We start from the raw sequence: 21212 nt of genomic DNA on the forward strand, positions 1-21212 counted from the left end.
AGAAGCTGTCACTTGCATGCTTGAAGGTTAACTCATTCAGGTAGAAAAAGAAAAAAAAAGAAACACAGCCTTGTTATTTATATGTTTGGCTCTGTACATGCACATGTCTATCTCCTCATGTCACATGATACCTCGGGAACACTTTAACGGTAACATAATGATAAAGTCCCCTGTGAAGTAAAATCCGCTGACAGAGGCAGAAGCAGCAAAGGCTTTTATGCTAATTAACCTGATACAGAATCTAACACTTTAAAAATACCCCTGGAGGTGAAAGCGCTCAGCCATAAACCAGACGGGCATTTATAGCCCCGCACCGAGCTCCTAACATGGTAATAAAAAGTCATTTGTTAATGGTGTCAATTCAAACTTTTATTGCCATCTCTGCTTATGAGCTCAGTATATAATCCCGATCACAAATGTTTTAACATTTCCCCAGAACGATAACAGACAAGGCAGTCGGGAAATGTGCTGAATGCTAATGACAGAAGACGCATACAGCGGTCTCCAAGGGCCGGTACTGATGGGAGCTGAACTCTGCAAATTCCTGATTCTGCTATCAATGAAACCAACCGACCAATAGCCTATCAGGCCACGCAGGGGGCGAGTGTCTATCCGCATAGCGCTGGGATTTCAGGAGCTGAAGACTTAAAGTGACATTTCTGCCAACACATATTTTAGCTTCGGACACAGTGTGGGAGATCTAGTGCTACAGGAGAATTAAACTACTTGCTAAAAAGTGAAATTTCTGACCAAATTCTGGATTATACCAAAGTAAGTAGCCTCAAAATGGAACTTCAAAAGACTCTGTAACAAAATTTTCAGCCTTAATTCTTCTGTTCTATAAGTTCCTATACCTGTTCTAATGTGGTCTGGATTACTGCAGCCTTTTCTAGTTGCACTGTCTCTGTAATATATCTAATCTTCTTTTCTTTGTCAAGCTTTGTCGAACCAGAGAGGAATGCACTGCCTCTGCTGTGATAGGGAGAAGTTATGCATGCCCTCTCCATGCCCCCTCTGAGGGATAAACAAAGTACCCACACAAAGAGAGCAGGTCTCTGCTCCCAGTTTCAACTTGTCTGAGATGGAGGCAGCTGCTCATGCTGACTGGAGTGCAGATAATTCACTATGTAATAAATACGTGTAATATACTGTAACATTATATATATATATATATATATATATATATATATATATATATATATATATATATATATATATATACATACATATACATATATAAATATACTATATATACACAAACATCACTTCCTGGTTAGCTGCCATGTTTTTGGTTTGTAAACACTGCCTAAAACTGTCGATTAAAAGCCAGGATAGCGGCGGCGAGCTGCCGAAATGGCAAAGAGGAATCCAGGAGTTCACAGTGACTCGACTGGTATTTTTTTTTATTGTACATATCGGACAGTACAGATTCTCTTTAAGGGCTCGTTTCCACTGTTGTGGTGCAGAATCGCCTGGATTCCACCGCTGTTGAAATTGCATGAAATAGCATGCGGATGCGAATTTGCATAGATGAGGGTATGTGCGAATTTAACCATGTCACTGCCTGTTTGAAGTTACATTGGTACCTATGCGAATTCGCATGAAAATTTGCATACCATAGCCGCATGCGAATTTCCTATTAAATACATTAGCGGCGATTCGCATGCATTCCACTCGCAGGCGAATTCGTTGGCTCTTTTGTGCGTTTTTTTACCGCTGATAAAAACGCACCTCAACAACGCTACAGTGGAAACAGGCCCATCCACTTGCATTACATGTGCGAATCCGCATGCGTTGGACGCATGCGGATTCATGATAGTGGAAACGAGCCCTCAAGAAATCCAGTAACAGAAAAAAGTCCTCCTCCGTCCCACTGTGGTCTTGCTGGGCCCCTCCGAACGGCGGCCATGTAAATATTTACATTCTCCCCGGCTCCAGCGCAGTAGCGGCTCTCAGCTTAGGATCAGGCAGAAAGAGCCAATCCCAGGCAGGTCCGCTCTACTGCGCAGGAGACTTGCACCTGCGCAGTAGAGTGGATCTTACTGTGATCGGCTATTTCTCCTGATCCCAAGCCGAGAGCCACTACTGCGCCTGAGCCACAGCCTGACAAATTGTCGGCTGTGGCTTCGGAGGGGTCCAGCGAGACCACCATGGGCTGGAGGAAGATGGGGGAAGCCTCGATAGGATCTAGAGGCTTCCCCCTCCTGAGGTAAGTACCCCACAGGTGCCCATTTTTTTTTATTACTGAGTCTCTTTAAAGTGATGAAACATACTCATGGGAAGATACAATCATTTAAAAAATAAAATTTCCCAATCAGAAGAACTATAAAATTGATTTTCTCAATGTGTTTTCCCCTTGTTCCCACTGTTCTCCTTAAAGTGGTTTGAAAGTCAGCATTTTTTCTTTGCTCTAAAAGATTCCTCACAGCTTAAAAGCTACTATCCCAGATTTTTTTTTTTTTTTTTTTGTAGCAGAACATCACTGAAATGGTTAAACAAAGCACTTTGTCCTGCTATTCAGCTTCAAATCAGGAGAAGGAAGATAGATACAATAGGTTTATTTCATTCGTTTATTTTCGCTTCGGGGGTCCTTTAAGAAATACTGAGTGAGTGTAGACAAGGCAGCACATCATGTGACGAATATAAAACACAGAGAAGAGGAATGGGACAATGAAATACCCAGAGTCCCTCGGGAGACCATGATGGCGGTTGTTCATCGCATTAATAAAAGAGTCAGGTAAATTGAAGGAATAGAACTGACAGGTCTGGAGGTTTTATTGCCTCTGAATTATTTATGTGCCTCTCCGGGGACCGACCTCAGCCACTTACAGGAAGAGATTGTACTACAATCATGGCGCTGAGAGAGAGGTGACTGTAATGCCGTGTGACGGGAATACCACTTCCTGCTTTCAGAGACTTTCATTCATTCATACTCAGATGTATGGAATATTACCAGAGTGGAAGCCCCCAATCCCTCCAACTCATGTCATTTCTACGAAGTGGCGGGAAAAACCTCTCCTGGGCCCATCGTGTAACCGGTGAGCATGCTGCCTATATGATGAACTCTGCTGCCCCCTCCTGGATGAAGTGAGAAGATCGCCATGTTCTAGGCCAGTTTCATTATACTTTGGTCAGCTGAGATTTCAGAGGCAGATGGATTTTTCTCTCGGGATGTCAGATTATTTGTGAGCTCAAAATGGCTTAAAATAAAACCCAGCATTATCTATTAGTGTTGACCTCAAATTTCACATAAATCACAATTACAATGTGCAATTGGAATGGAAAATTCCCAGCTAATTCATAATTAATTTTGTGCTTAAATTGTGGTCTGTCATTTTGCGATTACGCGTAAATGCGTGAAAATGTGAAATTTAATTCTTTGGGAACAAGTGAACATTTTTTATATTTTAATAAATTTAAAAGACTACCCTGTAAAATGACATTTTGCTGTGGTACACTTTAATATATACTGAGCACTGTATACGGGCAGCACAGGGTTCCCCTACTCAAGTCTCTTTCACAACTAATAACTTTCCCCCGTTGGACAACTAATAACTCCCTCCTGGTGTGCAACTAGTAGCACCCCTGACCCTGGTGGCGCCTAACCCTAACACCCCCCTCTCCTCCCCACAGTGTAAACCCCCATAACTAAAATGGCACCCCACTATATACAGGGTACAATTTTTTTCTTGTTGCCACTATTCCCCCTAACCATTCTGATTTGCACAAACGTTTTTCACAATTTACTTAAAACTAATTGGTAATTTAACGTAACGTGAAAATAAAAACTGGATTATGCAAAATGAATTGAATTTTGGAACCATAATTACATGAGCGAATCTTTATGCGGAATTTGAAATGAGACAAATTAGCACAATTATGATTATCACTATTATCGATGAACGTTAGCGGAAAAGCACATGTCTGATTTATCAGATGACTGATTGTTACCCTTTTGATTGGCTTGTCATGATCACGTGATCATATCATACTTTAGCTTCCTGTGTAGGTTTATCACATCTAGTCAATCAAACAAAAAGAAAAATTGGCCATGTGATAATTCGATCGTGTACTTCTCCATGACTTCACCATGTAGGATAATCTCTAGCTACATACCGGAGGTCCTACAGGTCCGACGGGGCCCACGTCTCCCGATGGTCCTTGGGATCCCTAGAAAGCAAATACATATCATGAACAACACCCATTACACACAGCAATACAAGCAGAGAACACAAAAGGGTATACCTGGGCTCTTCTGAAGATAGCTGAGCTTTCCTCGGGGGAGGACTGTGGTATGAAACATTTCGGGAAATAGCCAAAGACTTTGCAGACCATTGACTGGTGTGCCATTGGTCCTGGAGGGGGCGCCTTGGCCCTGGTTTAAGCCCCACCTCCTTAAGCCCCTACCACCAAATGAAGCCTTGTCCCAAATGAAGCCCTGCCTTCTGCAGTGTTCAATCACCTGCTTCTGCTGCATATGTGCAGTAGGAAGTGTCCTGAACAGAAGCATCATCGCCAGTCCCAAGACAGCAGACAGAAGGTCAGAATATAGTAAGCTGCTCCAGGCTTACTGCGGTTACATGGCAGAGCTCACACTGCGGTCACATGACAGAGCTCCTGGCTCAAAAAGTAAAAAATCTGGCCTTGTGTGAGGCTACGGGATGTTTGGACATTAAAGGATACCCGAGGTGACATGATGAGATAGACATGTGTATGTACAGCGCCCAGCACACAAATAACTATGCTGTGCTCCTTTTTTTCTTTCTCTGCCTGAAAGAGCTAAATATCAGGTATGTAAGTGGCTGACTCAGTCCTGACTCAAACAGGAATTGACTACAGTGTGACCCTCACTGATAAGAAAATCCCCTTTTTATCTCTTTCTTGCTCTCAGAAGCAATTTTCTGCTAGGAAAGTGTTTTATAGTTGGAATTTCTTATTAGTGAGGGTCACACTGTAGTCACTTCCTGTTTGAGTCAGGACTTTGTCAGCCACTTACATACCTGATATTTAACTCTTTCAGGCAGATAAAGAAAAAAAGGAACACAGCATAGATATTTGTGTGCTTGGCACTGTACATACACATGTCTATCTCATCATGTTACATGTCACCTCGGCTATCCTTTAAGGGAAATAGCATTGTATGATTTTAAGTTGGGGGTAATGGAGATTCTTAGGATATGGCAGAGAATAGCAGGTGATTTTGGGAGGCAAAGGGCAAAACTGAGAAACCGTACTCTGCACTTATGGCATCTCCAGAATAAAATAAATAAGCTTCCATGGGAAGAATGGGCTATGGGGGCGGGGTCATACCTGTGTCAGACCCCGCCCCCATAGCCCCCTCCCACCTCCCCTCCTTGTATTCCGCAATAGGAGTGTGATTTTTCCATGCAGATTTTCATTTCTCAGCCCCTTCAGTCTTTGTGGTTGACAATAAAATAGTTACTCACCGGCTTTCCGTCCTCTCCTGGATCTCCTCGTTCCCCTCTATCCCCCGGGATCCCCTGCAAAATAAACACATATGACACTCAAACTATGAGAGACGCCCAATGCTGCGTATCATGACTGTAAAATCTGATAGTGATCATCGTAGCATTATACTTTCAGCTATAGAGCCTGAACAAGCATGCAGATCAGACGTTTGACTTAAAGAGGAACTCCAGTGAAAATTTACAATAATTATGTATAAATGATTTAGCCAGTGTTTGCCCATTGTAAAAGCTTTCCTCTCCTTGATTTACCGTACATTCTGACATTTATCACATGGCGACATTTTTACTGCTGGCAGGTGATGTCACTGGAAGTACCTGCTGCTTGCTTTTTTGGCAGTTGGAAACAGCTATTTCCCACAATGCAACGAGGTTCACAGACAGGAAACTGCCAGGACCATGGTCCTTACAGTCTCCTGTGGGAGGGGTTTCACCACAATATCAGCCATACAGAGCCCCCTGATGATCTATTTGAGAAAAGGAATAGATTTCTCAAGGGAAAGGGGGTATCAGCTACTGACTGGGAGGAAGTTCAATTCTTGGTTATGGTTTCTCTTTAAAGCGGAACTGAAGAGTCCTACAAAAATAAGAGTTTCACTTACCTGGGGCTTCTGCCAGCCCCCTGCAGCCGACCTGTGCCCACAAAGTTTCCAAACAACCTTCCGTTCCCCCACCGTGGATCACTTTTCTTCACACAGTGGAAGCCGACTTCTAAGTTGATGTCCACTGCGCCCTGGCCACGCGTATCCGCATACGCGTTCCCGTGGCCAGGAGCGTCCTGCATAGGCGCAGCACGAGAAAATCCTGGCGACAGGAGTGTGAACAAGGACGCAAGTGACCAGGGCCGCGCAGGCGCAGTAGACACCCAATGCGCAAAGTGAAAGTGAGCCGTGGCGGGGGAACGAAGGATTGTTTGGGGGCAAAGGTCAGCTGCGGGGGGGCTGGCAGAAGCCCCTGGTAAGTTAAACTTTTATTTTTATAGGACTCTTCAGTTCTGCTTGAAAGTGTACATGAGACAAAACAACTTAAAGCCTTTATACATCCCTGGGGCTTCCTTCAGCCCTTCTAAGGTCATGGGCTACCGCTAACTGCGCAGGCGCAGAATACTCCCAGCGACATGAGCGCGATGGTGGCATGTGCGTCTGGAACGTACAGTGGAACTGGTGGTGACTGGAGAAGGAGACCGGGCCAGCCAGCGAAGCATTGGAGAGGAGAGGACAGTAAGGGAGCTTAAAGGGAGCTGAAGGAAGCCCCAGGTAAGGTAAGTATAAATGCTTTTAGTTGTTTTGTCTCTGATTGGCTCGGGAAACACAAGTGGCTGTAGGCTACCAAAGTGCCTGTGAATGAATAAGTATGCCTCCAATCACAAGGCATGTTGATTCATAAAACTGAAAGTAACAACACTGTCCTGGTAACTTCCAGGATAGTGTATAACAAAAAAGTAAAGTGAAAGTGAAAGAAATAAAAATAAATTATTTATTAGAACCTTATTAACCCCGGGGCCATTTCTGGGGATTTTGGCACGGGATCATTAAAGTGACACTGCAGAGAAAACAACCTTATGATATAATGAAATGTTTGTGAAGTACGGATAATTAATAGAACATTAGCAGCAAAGAAAAGAGTAGCATATTTTTATTTTCAGCTCTATAGCTTTTTTTATAACATTGCATCATTCTCTAATAGTTGCAGTTTACAAATTACACTCTGTATTTTAAACTATGAAACAGAGCAGAGCTAATGACCCTTTGAACTTCCTGGCAGTGAAACCTTAAACAAAACAAGAAACAGTGAGAGACAGCTTGAGATAAGTGCTTCAGAAAACAGCACTGTGGCCGACCAGGCTTGTCGGAGAGCCCAGAGAAGCATCTTTTGCATAGATAAGAACTGAAGTTTAACTCTTCCTGTACTGGAATCAACATTTGACTCAGATCTGTGCTCCTAATGTTTCTTAGCTGTACTACACATACAATTCAATATTCTCATAAGTTTATTTTCACTTCAGATTTCCTTTAAGTAAAGGTATTTATGGTTAATTAGGAATGTATTCCTTATTTATTAATTTTGAACTCTTTGTGAAAATGGGTAAGGGGTACATACATATTTCACTTTGGGAGGGAGAGGGGGGGGAATCTGGTGGTCCCCTTGTTAAAAAGGGAACCCCCAGATGCCACCATGACATTCCCCCCCCCCCCCCCCCAGGTGTCGGAGTAGATGCCCCATCCTCCTCCTGGGCAACGGAGGTGGGGATGAGCGCCTTGTCCTTGTTATGGACAAGGGCTCTGGGGGAGAGGGTGAGGCTTTGCAGCTGGGCCGTCTGCTATACAAACTGCTACTGAAAGCCCCGTTGCCTGCTATGTCATTAAAGAGAACCCGAGGTGGGGTTCTGACAATGCTATGCGCATACAGAGGCTGGGTCTGCCTATACTGCCCAGCCTCTGTTGCTATCCATATCCCCCTAAGCCCCCCTGCGCTCTGCTATCCCCCATAAATCACAGCCGTGCTGTTGACACGCAGCGTGTCGCAGCGGGCTGTGTTTACCTATGTACTGTCAGTCTCGGCGCTCCCCCCGCCTCCTGCATAGCTCCGGTCCCCGCCCGCGTCCCTTCCCTCCCCGCTGATTGGAGGGAAGGGATGCGGGCGGGGACCGGAGCTATGCAGGAGGCGGGGGGAGCGCCGAGACTGACAGTACAGAGGTAAACACAGCCTGCACAGTGCGGCTGTGACTTATGGGGGATAGCAGAGCACAGGGGGGGGGCTTAGGGGGGATCTGGATAGCAATAGAGGCTGGGCTGTATAGGCAGACCCAGCCTCTGTATGCGGATAGCATTGTCAGAACCCCACCTCGAGTTCTCTCTAATCGTGGCTATTTACGCACCTATGGCAGCGCTCAAACTTTCCCAGCACCTGATATTTAGCGGCAAAAATGACGTAAGTCAAGTAAGGCAACTGCAGTTACGGTTAGACATCAGTTGGGGGGGGTCTGTTAGGGTTAGGCATCAGTTGGGTGCCCAGTTAGGTATAGGCATAGATAGAGGGAGGGTTACATTATGAATGGGGTCCATTTAGGCAATAGTAAAATAACAGAAACAAATTTCCGATATGTTACTATCTTAATTACATAGAGCCTAATAGAATATCTGTATTTTTATCAATATTGTACTAGCTATTAGTATTCTACTAGATTACTGCAGCGCCCTTTTTACATGTGCGCTCCGGGAGGTATGTCGTTATACCTGCACTCAACACTCTCGAATAATTCAAGCAAACTCATCCATCTGATTAGTGTGTGTCAGTCAGGAGAACCGCTCGGACATCAGTTCTCATTTATCTGTTTATTCCTGACTGTGATAATACGCTTATTCGTGGTCCCTGTCCTCTGCCGCTGTAATCAGAGGCCGCGCGGACAGCTTAACGTCCCCCATGAGGCCAGACTGATTGGCCGAGAGGACCTGGATCAGGAGAGACATCCGTCTCCGCCCGGCCTAATTAAACTGTTTGTTTACCTCGCCTCGCTTCATTAACTGTCGTCAGGATTAACTTATTTGCCGTTGGATGCCTCGTGGTAATAATGACACGCTGGTTGTCATGGTAACTGGCATGCAGTCTATCACAGAGATGGATAATGATGGCCTTCAGGCAACCTTGGATTTGCTGTGTGTGTAAACGGAAAGGTCTTGTCCAAGTCTAACGTTTGCCTTTTTTTATGTGTATTTGTAAAACTTACGGGAATTCCAGGCTCGCCCACCACCGTTTCTGTCTGAAAGAGAAATACATTTATTAATGCCCATCTTAAGTAAACAGCAGTACATTTAGGAGATTAGGTGTTTATCATCCTTTGGCCTATGCACAGCAAGGTCACATGACTGGGAAGCCCAGCCATGTGACCACCCCCAGGTTGCTTCTTCAAATCATCTAATTCACCCATCCCACTTAAACAATCATCATTCCTCTAAAGCAGACCGGACTGGAGATTACTGGGATAAACAGTTGCAATATATGGCTAACTAGAGGCGTAGCCAGAGAGGGGCAAGGTGGGGACATATGTCCCGGGCGCAGCACTGTGAGGATGCTCAGCACGGCCATTGCACCCTCACATGCATCTGGCTATCTAAAGGGGGCACATTTGGCTATTTAAAACAGGGCATATCTTGCTATCTTAAAGGGGAAGGGTGCACATATGGCTATGTATGTAGGGGAAGGGGGCACATCTGGCTATCTAAAGAACATTTGACTCCACCCATGACCACAACCATATTCTGATGTGTGACCACAGCCATTTTGTACAGAGTACAGAGGGGGTGCAAAAACTGTCTTTGTTCCTGGGCACTGAAAACCCTAGCTACGCCTTAGTGGCTAACACCACATTCAATTCCAACTCGAGAAAAAATATATAATAAGTGGAGAGTGTGGAAAGGGTCTAATAGGTTTCCAAACCTAAGTCTATGGATAATTCACCAAGGCAGTCACACGTCTGTTTGTCATTGCATTTATCTAACATTAAAATTAAACATTTACAGTATTTTTTTGAAAAATAAGAGAAGGCCCATTTCAGTGAGTGGGCAAGTCGGGGCATTGCCACTACATAGGGGGAGGGGGGGGGGGGGGGGGGAGGCAGTGGTGTATACTTTTTGTGTGCCTCCATTTTCTATTGCCCCCATTGTGGTGCTTATTGTTATGCCTCCCTATTACAGTGCCCTTATTGTGGTGCTACTCCATAAAGAGTACCCATTGTTGTGCTAACCGTTACAGTGTCCTTATTGTGGTGCCCCCATTACAGTGCCCTTATTGTGGTGCCCCCCCCCATTACAGTGCCCTTATTGTGGTGCCCCCCATTACAGTGCTCTTATTGTGGTGCCCCCCATTACAGTGCCCTTATTGTGGTGCTACCCTATTACAGTGCCCTTTTTGTGGTACCCCGATTACAGTGCCCTTATTGTTGTGCTACCCTATTACAGTGCCCTTATTGTGGTGCTACCCTAGTACAGTGCCCTTATTGTGGTGCCCCCCCATTAAAGCTCCCCCAATTTTGTGCTACCCATAACAGTGCCCTTATTGTGGTGCCCCTCCATTACAGCGCCCCCAATGTTGTGCTAACCCATTACAGTGTCCTTATTGTGGTGCTACCCTATTACAGTGCCCTTTTTGTGGTACCCCCATTACAGTGCCCTTATTGTTGTGCTACCCGATTACAGTGCCCTTATTGTGGTGCCCCCATTACAGTGCCCTTATTGTGGTGCCACCCTATATTACAGAGCCCTTATTGTGGTGCCCCCCCCCCCCATTACAGTGCCCTTATTGTGGTGCCCTATTAGAGTGCCCTTATTGTGGTACCCCCATTACAGTGCCCTTATTGTTGTGCTACCCTATTACAGTGCCCTTATTGTGGTGCCCCCATTACAGTGCCCTTATTGTGGTGCCACCCTATATTACAGTGCCCTTATTGTGGTGCCCCCCCCATTACAGTGCCCTTATTGTGGTGCCCCATTACAGTGCCCTTATTGTGGTGCCCCATTACAGTGCCCTTATTGTGGTGCCCCATTACAGTGCCCTTATTGTGGTGCCACCCTATTACAATGCCATTATTGTGGTGCTACCCTATTACAGTGCCCTTATTGTGGTGCCACCCTATTACAATGCGATTATTGTGGTGCTACCCTATTACAGTGCCCTTATTGTGGTGCCACCCTATTACAATGCCATTATTGTTGTGCTACCCTATTACAGTGCCCTTATTGTGGTGCTACCCTATTACAGTGCGCTTATTGTTGAGCTGTGTGCAATGATTACCTACCTTTCCTGGCGTTCCTTGCAGGCCAGGAGGACCCATGGCACCCTGTTTAAGAAAAATGAAGATTGCAATCAAAAATAGAAAAAGGTAAAATACTACAGAATTGAGTTATCTGTGGTAGAGTAGTATTGTCAATTAAATATCACAGGTGAAATATCGTCAGGTGGCGGCCATTTTGTTCCTAATCACTTCTGTTAGTTTTGGTTCAACACATGTGACCTAAACAGCACATGAGGATCTGTGGCCAATCTCAGGTTATCAATACAACGAAGTTCACAGACAGCAAGCTGTCAGGACCATGGTTATGACATGACACTGTGGGTGGGGTTTTATCCCACCCACCACCCTTCCGATAATCTATTTGAGAAAAGGTAAAGATTTCTTGTGGGAAAGGGGATATCGGATACTGACTGGGATGAAACTGAATCCTTGGTTAAAGTTTCTCTTTATTCTGGTGAACATAATTGTTCTGGAAAACCTGGACTGGACTTTTTACACCCAAAAGCTAACCTCTGTTACATGGTCAACACTGGAAATGTTTGTCTGAGCCTTATCAAAATGTACCAATAAATGTTGTGCCTGGTACACACTATGCAAGTTTCTCTTCAGATCAACAGGAAATTTCCCATTGTCCGATCATTTCCAGAATGTCCTATCTACTTGGCTGGATAGTGTAATGTTTAAGCTCTGCCTCTGATACAGGAGACCAGGGTTCGAATCTTGGCTCTTCCTGTTCAGTAAGCCAGCACCTATTCAGTAGGAGACCTTAGGCAAGACTCCCTAACACTGCTACTGCCTATAGAGTGTGTCCTGGTGGCTGCAGCTCTGGTGCTTTGAGTCCGCCAGGAGAAAAGTACAATATAAATGTTCTGTGTTTTGTCTTGTACTTGCAATCAGGACAGGGTTTGATTTTGTGCAGGACAGACCTCAAAATCCATCCCCCGGAAGCAGATCAGGCATGCTGGAAATTATGGAACGATGGGAAATTTCCTATCGATCCCACAGGAAAATGGCTTGATGTGTACCAGGTAGTGATAGGCACAAATTTTGCATAATCATAATTTCCCATCTTAAGTACCATGCAAAATCGTAACACAAAATTTTGAGTAAAATTGTAATTAATATTGTTTGTAAGCGTGATTAGAAACCGTAATTTCACATAATTTTTGTGTAATTTCGTGCCGATTTTAGCACTTAATAGCAAAGTCCCCATACATGTGATCATCTCCAAATTGCAACGTATGTTGAGGAAAAAGGTGGAACAAAGCAAAAAAAATATTTTTCAAAAAGACCTTGTAGTTTTTGAGAAAAATGTTTTTTAAACTGTTATTCTGAGTAAAAAAAAAGAAAACATTTTTCCTTTGTATTTTTAAAATCAATTTTCTACTACAAGGTCTATTTTTTTAGCTATGTTCCCATCCTTCTCCTTAACATACCGTATATACTCGCAAGCAAGCCGACCCGCATGTAAGCCGACCCCCCAACTTTTACCCGAAATAACAGGAAAACATGATTGACCCTCATATAAGCCGGGGGTAGGAAATGCTGGCCGCGTGATCCCCCCCAGTGTGTCCCGGTATAGCTAGCATAGTGCCCAGTATGGGTAGGTGGTGCCTCAGTATAGCTAGTAAAGTGCCCAGTATAGCTAGTAAAGTGCCCAGTATAGCTAGTATAGTGCCCAGTATAGCTAGTATAGTTCCCAGTACAGCTAGTAAAGTGCCCAGTATAGCTAGTATAGTGCCCAGTATAGCTAGTATAGTGCACAGTATAGCTAGTATAGTGCCCCAGTACAGCTAGTAAAGTGCTCAGTATAGCTAGTAAAGTGCCCAGTATAGCTAGTATAGTGCCCAGTATAGCTAGTAAAGTGCCCAGTATAGCTAGTAAAGTGCCCCAGTATAGCTAGTAAAGTGCCCAGTATAGCTAGTATAGTGCCCAGTATAGCTAGTAAAGTGCCCAGTATAGCTAGTAAAGTGCCCAGTATAGCTAGTATCGTGCCCAGTATGCTAGTATAGTGCCCCATTATAGCCATTAGAGCTAGTATAGTGCCCAGCATGGCTAGTATAGTGCCCCAGTATGGCTAGTATAGTGCCCAGCATGGCTAGTATAGTGCCCAGTATAGCTAGTATAGTGCCCAGCATGGCTAGTATAGTGCCCAGCATGGCTAGTATAGTGCCCCAGCATGGCTAGTATAGTGCCCCATTATAGCTAGTATAGTGCCCCAGTATAGCTAGTATAGTGCCCCATTATAGCTAGTATAGTGCCCAGCCTGGCTAGTATAGTGCCCCATTATAGCTAGTATAGTGCCCCATTATAGCTAGTATAGTGCCCCAGTATAGCTAGTATAGTGCCCCATTAGAGCTAGTATATTGCCCAGCATGGCTAGTATAGTGCCCCATTAGAGCTAGTAGAGTGCCCCATTATAGCCATTAGAGCTAGTATAGTGCCCCAGTATAGGTAGTATAGTGCCCCAGTATAGCTAGTATAGTGCCCCAGTATAGCTAGTATAGTGCCCCATTATAGCTAGTATAGTGCCTCGTATAGCTAGTATAGTGCCCAGTTTAGCCAGTATAGTGCCCCATTATAGCTAGTATAGTGCCCCGTATAGCTAGTATAGTGCCCCATTATAGGTAGTACAGTGCCCAGTATGTGTAGGTGAACTCCCCGCCCGCCCCCCGCCGCTGCCGCCGCTGCAATTAGCTTACCCGGCAGCTTCCTCTATTCCCATCTCCATGCAGGCATGTAAATATTTCACAGCAGCTCGCCCCATGGTGGCTGCTGTGTGATGAGGGAGGAAGCAGGAGAGCGGCTTCCTGTAGCGGCGATGTGTATCGCCATTACTATGGGAACCGCTCTCCCTACAGCTTCCTCCCTCATCACACAGCAGCCGCCGTGGGTCGAGCTGCTGTGAAATATTTACATGCCTGCACGGAGACGGGAATAGTGGAAGCCGCCGGGTAAGCTAATTGCAGCGGCGGCTGCGGGGGGAGCGGATGGGGGAGGGGACCACGGACCACATCACTCGCAAGCAAGCCGACCCCCCAACTTTTGGCCCACTTTTGGGGGGTCAAAAATTCGTCTTGCTTGCGAGTATATACGGTACGTACCATTTTGGTGACAATAGCTTGTATGTGGGCTTTGCTGTTAAAGGGAACCAGAGACGAACGTTTCACACAAAATAAACATATCAGTCGATAGCTTGTAAAGAATAAATGCTCTACCTGATAATTTCGCCGCTCTGGAGTGCCTTTTTTAGTGTTTTTTGTCCATTATTGCTCCAGGAGAAATCCAATATGGCCGCCAGCTCATATCCCTTCTGCTTCCGGGTTATGAGTTGTTCTGGATGTGCTGTCTAGGCTATATGAGACTATGCTGCTATCTAGGCTAAATGCAGCCTTTCATCTATGTGCTTTCGTTTTGGTATGATGTACAGCTGCCTGTAGGAAGTGTCTCTCATACGAATGAAACTGCAGTCATCATCATTATATATGCTGAGTGCACACAGAACACACAGATCATATTGCAGCCACACTTGTCTGTTTCAGAGCTTCTCTCTCGGCAGCAGCAGCCCCTCACGTCATCAGAGCTCTCAGTATGCAAGGCAGCAAAGCTGAGCCAGGAGGGGGCAGGCTTTGGCTTGAAAAGACTCCACAGAAGAGTGACTCAGCTATAATGATTCCAGGTCAAACCTAGACTGAGCCAGTCGGGGATTCTTATCACAGCTGATAACAGACTAATTAAGCAGATAAGCTTGAAACTAAAAGCGGGGTAGGTGTTTACTGTCATGTTCCCACTGATAAATGTAGTAAAATACATGAGGGTGCTTCATCTCTGGTTCTCTTTAACCACTTAAGTCGGCAGGAAATTATGCAAAATTGCACGAAAATTCCACAAAAACTACAAATTGATTACACAAAATCAGTTGAATGTCCAAATCATAATTATGTATGGTTTGTAATTGTGAAAATTAATTAGCATATTACAATCATTACTAGTACCAGGCATCAAATTGATAGAAAATTAGCAGTTGAGCAACTGCAACAGTACAACTCACACAGATATCGCTGATAATACTGAAATAATCTCAATATTTCTTAGTAGCATACCTTGTCTCCTTTATCACCTCTCAGTCCTGAAGACCCAAGATCTCCCTTTTCACCCTACAAGCAAAACATAATACGATGAATATACTGTAGGTTGTATAACACAGCGATGACAAATTACACACACCAAGCCTTAGATCACAGGTGTGGAACTCCAGGCCTGGAGGGCCAGATCCATGCCAGTGTTTAGGATGGACTGAGAAAGAGGGGAATGTGTTCTACCTGATGGACCGCACCCTTCCTGATTCACACCCATCAACTCATTTGAGCTGTGTCAAAAATGTGTGAGGACCTCGGCCCTCGAAGGACTGGTTTGACATCCCTGCCTTAGATGGTTGGCTGAATAAGGCCCAACATACCTAAGTTGGTGGGGAATACTTGGGATTGCAATTTAACTCATCCTAATGTACTGATTGTGCAATATATAAATAAATCCCCATCCCACCACCTGTGGGCAGTTTGGGTCTTTCTCTGCTGTCTCACATGCCCCGGAGTTTGAGGGTTCTGCACAGTATTTTAGCTTTTCCCAGCGCTGCCCTCTTCTGGACAGAAATTCCTGATGTTGTTCCTGGGATCTGTGGAGCCGCTCCTCCAGCTAAGTCACACACACCCTTTCCATCCCACCCCTCAAATGATGGAGCTGCTACTAAGACCCCTTTGGCCTTCACTTTTGACATCCTCGAAAGTTCGTATTTCAGGTCCTGATTCATCTCGATCTTCTCATTTTTCTTATTTCTGATGATGCCACCACTTGGCACTGCCACACCTATCATCACTGGCATTTTCTGGTGCTAGTCTACAGCCACCATGTCCTGTTGATTGGCCGGTACCTGTCTGCCTGGATCAGTAGGCTCAGCAGGATCTTCACCTTGTTGTTCTCCATGACTGGCTGGAATATCCCATCTGGACATGGGATAGTTTAGCCCACATGTAGTGAACATTTTCCTGTATAGGGTTAAGCACATGCTGTTCCTGCTTAAATCTTAAGGTGGCCCTACACAGGTGGCCACCAGATCAACCATCAAATAGATCCCTCTCTGGTCGAATCTGATGAGAGAGGGATCTGTTGGCTGCCCACACACTGTAGACAGATTTTGAATTGATTTCAGAATGAATATGCTGGACAGGTGAGATTAATGCCGCTATCCTGCTTCAATCGTCGCCAAATCGAATGTCTCTAGTGGCACTCTCACGACCCACCGGCAATCTAGCAACATTTTCCGTCTGGTCTGATCGACTGATTTTGGACAGAAATCAATTGTGCAACATTTGTGTTACCGATTTCACAGCAGATTTGATAACAGTGATTTAATCTGCTGTATACCGCGAGTAAACTCGAGTAGTGTATGGCCTGCTTGTTCAAAGCATAAAAAAACAAAAAACAGCCCCGGAGATTTCATGGTAGTAATAGGAATTACAGTTAAAATGATGCTCAGACAGTAATTTGGGTGCCATCTGTCACGGACGGTTGCGGGGCCGCAGGCGCGTCCTGGAACCGCCCGTGAAGAAAAGAACGATCGCACTCGATTCCCTGCATCGATTGCGCTTCAGATCAATAGAACCAAGATTTGATGTGTAGTATCCCTCTGCCTAGGAACAGCTGGGGGATCTGTCTTAGCTGAGTGAAAGCCTGGGGGGAGGTGTTAATTAGCTTGGACATATTCCTGTGGAAGGCACAATTCCCCATTTCTGTTCTGGGAACCAGGTGACACCTAGCTGATCTCATGTAGATGTTAATTAACCAAAGGGTGATCAGGATGCCTAGGTGCAGCCAGGCAGGCTACGAATCCTCGGGAGGTCTTGACACCTTGCTCTCTGGTAAAGATCAAAGGGAAGTCAGCTGTTAGCAGCTAGAACACATCCTTAATAACCGGAGTCTCATAGCATAATCCATAACTTCCCAGATCTGTCATATTTCTGGGGTTCCTGAGATGGCAGCTTCGCCAAACGTGGGGGAAGTGTAGCATGAGCCCCGGTGCTGGTTCTGAGGAAGTTTCAGAACATTCTGAGGTAAGGACTGCCAGTTAGGCAGTTTGAAAGTGCCCTGATGATACCACAGGGGTCCCACCCCTCATGTCTGGTATCAGGGCGCTGGGTAAATCGAGACAGACCTGAAAACGTTAATTAATCTGCCCTGACCTGTACGGTTCTGTGAGATAGAGCCCATATATGGGTAGATATGATTTCTAGTCCCCAGGACAAGGGGAGGGCTCATCTCATCTTCTAAGGGGGTGTGTGGCTCCCCGCCCTCACTCCCTCCTACTGAATCAGGGGCATAAGAATGGCAGAGGACCCAAACTCAGTGTCCTCCACCCTGAAAACATCTTGAACTCATCGGTGCCAGCTTGAGGATATGCTGGCATCCACCTGGTCTGAACTCTGAACTTTGATTGAAACCCAGAACTCTGTTTTTCCCACAAAAAGGACATCTTTCCAGGAACTAAGTATTTTTCTCCCTTCTTTTATTTTTTATACTGGCTATTACTGTTTTAATAATTGTTGATTTTAATAATTGTCTGTATATATTAATTATTTATATTGCGTGAATAAACGACTTTCTCCAAGTCATTCACTGTCCGCTACCCTGCTTATCAGCACACACAGAACTGATCCCGGGTCTCTGAAGATACGCTACTGTTTGTTTGTTGTTGGCTAGACAGAATACCGTGTGTTTAACCGTTTTATTCGCAGGACTAGTCAGTCAGTTAGTGGGCTCCACGGTCCCATGGTAACCGCGGTGGTGGCAGTTTACTCTGAACCAGTGGGTGAAGTTGTAATCACCCGTGTCTCACAGGCTCCCTTCTGAGTTGTCTGCGGCTAATTCTTAACGGTTCCTGCGCATTGACTGCGACCAGAGTTCGCACGATCTGTGCGCTGGCACCGTTTAGAAGGCTAAGTGCGGTCAGCCACTAGGGCTCCTGTGACACCATCTAAAGACGGAGCCCAAGTTACTTTAAAAACAGCGCAATTCGGCTGCCAGCAATAGCTGGAAACCGAATTACGTCTTATCCCATTATGGAGGGAAATAGTAATTTATGCCCCAGGGATTTTTGCAGGAGTGGACTGAGACGTTTTTTGTCTTTACCCTGTGCCCAAATTTCCTGGCGGCTTAATGATATAAACGCCTGCTTTACACCCTGCCATTATATGTTGTATTGTCTCTGAAATCTCTCTGCACAGCCAGGATCTTGGATTCTGTCTAAAGCAGCAAGTCCCACATTCTTCGGATCTGATGTATAATGCCTGTTCTCCTGCAGTTACCTACTGTGCCTTAGTGCTGTTTAAGTCCAATATTCCAAAGAAGGGTCCATACTCGTATAGAGTCTGTCCTGCGCCTTGACAAAGGGGACCCTTAGTGGCCACGAAACGTTTCTCAAGATAACACAGTCAGATAGCATGTAGTGTGTGTAATGGAACAATACACCTGTGAGTTCCTGCAGACTGTCTGAGTGTGTCCCCTTCTTTGGAACACTGTATTTGATGGTACTGGATCCAGCACGGACGACATTCCTGCATAATGCTGGGCATACACGGCACGTTTATGCGTGCGTGCGGATCGATTCCCGCTCGTCTCCGCGGGCAGTCAATAGCCTCTATATTGTGATATCAATCAGGGTCTTATTTTGACATGTTTTAAATACACTTAGACTTTAGGTGTACCTGATCTCCCTTATCTCCTCTGAGGCCATCTGCTCCAGCCAATCCTGGAGGACCAACTTCACCCTAAAAGAAAGCAACCAAAAATGAAGGCACAAAATTAATAACAAAGACAACAACAATCCAAAGCAATTTTGTAGCAGTAGCTGAGCTACAGGGGGTTTCTAAAAAGAGACTTCTGGCCCAAATACAGGTCCCACCCAATCACCACCCCATCCAGCCCCAAATACAGGTCCCACCCAATCACCACCCCCAAATACAGGTCCCACCCAATCACCCCCCCCCCCACTACAGGTCCCACCCCAATCACCCCCCCCAAATACAGGTCACACCCAATTACCCCCCCCCCAATACAGGTCCCACCCAATCACCACCCCATCCAGCCCCAAATACAAGTCCCACCCAACCATCACCCCATCCAGCCCCAAATACAGGTCCCACCCAACCACCACCCCCAAATACAGGTCCCACCCAATCACCACCCTATCCAGCCCCAAATACAGGTCCCACCCAATCACCACCCCCAAATACAGGTCCCACCCAATCACCCCCCCCCCACTACAGGTCCCACCCCAATCACCCCCCCCCCAAATACAGGTCACACCCAATTACCCCCCCCCCCATATAGGTCCCACTCAATCACCACCCCCCCCATTCAGCCCCAAATGCAGGTCCCACCCAATCACCTCACCTCCCCTCACAGGTCCCACCCAATCACCCCCCCCCCCCCCCAATCCAGCCTCAAATGCAGGTCCGACGCTATTACCACCCCATCCAGCCCTAAATACAAGTTCCACCCAACCACCACCCGATCCAGCCTCAAATACAGGTCCCACCCAATCACCACCCCCAAATACAGGTCCCACCCTAAAAACCACCCCATGGGGTCTGAGTTTTTGGCGATCCCATGATTTCTAGTTACACACCAGCACTAACAGATCTTCACTGATCCAACGTAATGGTGAAATGCAGGCGTACAGTAAGCATGTCTTGCTACATCAATAGTGACTTGTGTGACCAGATTTGACCTGATTTGAAAATCTTCCTCAAATTAGTTTTTTTTTATCTTCCTGTTTTCTATTTTAGTTTTTACCTTCAGCCCCGGAGGTCCAGCAGGCCCCACTTCCCCTCTCTGGCCCTGTAACGATAAGATGCATAAAACATATATTTACAGTGTAAAGGATAAAGATTATTGTCAAGAATAGTAAGCTTGTCTGCTGCCACCTGCTGTCCCCTGGCAAAATTACAGCTATTCATAACGGGAAAAGATGAAAGAAAAATACAGTATTAAGGTCACACAAGGTCAGGCTCAGAGCTTTGCTCACTTTAAGAATTTTAAGATGTTTCTATGGATTGCTATATGTTTTGCCAAAATTTGAGTGTGTGTTTCTTTATATTAGTTTGTATTTCTACTAAAGTACAAAAACAAAAAAATAAAAAAACAATCTTTGCGAACTTGCAACCCTGTGATAAATTGTATTCAGTGTGCACTTCTTAACTTCTTATTAGTCACTGACTTTATTTAGGATGAGCTGCATGAAAAAAATATTGCTGGCCAGCAACAATCACTTGCAACACTCATGCAGGTATAGTGGGGACACTATTTGCATTGAGTTTGTATGTTCTCCCAAAACTTACATGGGTTTCCTCCAAGTACTCCTGTTTCCTCCCATAATCCAAAAACACAGAGATAACAGAGATAACTTAACTGGTTTCTTCAAAAAATCTGGATTTAGAACTTGGTAGGACATTGGACTATGACTATGGCAGGGATTAGAGTGTGAGCTCCTCTGAGGACAGTCAGTGACATGACTATGTACTCTGTTAAGTGCTGCAGAAGATGTCACTGCTATATAAATGCATAATAATAATATGGGAGGACATTGGACTATGACTATGGTAGGATTAGAGTGTAAGCTCCTCTGAGGACAGTCAGTGACATGACTATGTGCTCGGTAATGTGCTGCAGGAGATGTCAGTGCAATATAAATACATAATAATAATATGGTAGGACATTACACTATGACTATGGTAGGATTAGATTGTGAGCTCCTCTGAGGACAGTCAGTGACATGACTATGTACTCTGTAATGTGCTGCAGAAGATGTCAGTGCTATATAAATACATAATAAGAATATGGGAAGACATTAGACTATGACTATGGTAGGGTTAGATTGT

At 45.2% G+C, this 21212-nt stretch overlaps 1 protein-coding gene across 2 annotated transcripts in view; it reads right to left on the minus strand.

The window, feature by feature from the left end:
- Window positions 1-21212, minus strand: part of COL22A1 (collagen type XXII alpha 1 chain) — a 483118-nt gene that overhangs the window by 112830 nt on the left and 349076 nt on the right. For both annotated transcript variants that reach the window (XM_068238069.1, XM_068238068.1), the window contains exons 29-35: window positions 20128-20172; window positions 19038-19100; window positions 15381-15434; window positions 11281-11322; window positions 9214-9246; window positions 5448-5501; window positions 4117-4170 (exon numbers count right to left, since the gene is read on the minus strand). In XM_068238069.1, coding sequence (XP_068094170.1) covers window positions 4117-4170; window positions 5448-5501; window positions 9214-9246; window positions 11281-11322; window positions 15381-15434; window positions 19038-19100; window positions 20128-20172 — 345 coding nt within the window. The remainder of the gene's footprint in view (window positions 1-4116; window positions 4171-5447; window positions 5502-9213; window positions 9247-11280; window positions 11323-15380; window positions 15435-19037; window positions 19101-20127; window positions 20173-21212) is intronic.

Source organism: Hyperolius riggenbachi, chromosome 5 (assembly GCF_040937935.1).
Source record: "Hyperolius riggenbachi isolate aHypRig1 chromosome 5, aHypRig1.pri, whole genome shotgun sequence".
Lineage (NCBI taxonomy): Eukaryota > Metazoa > Chordata > Amphibia > Anura > Hyperoliidae > Hyperolius > Hyperolius riggenbachi.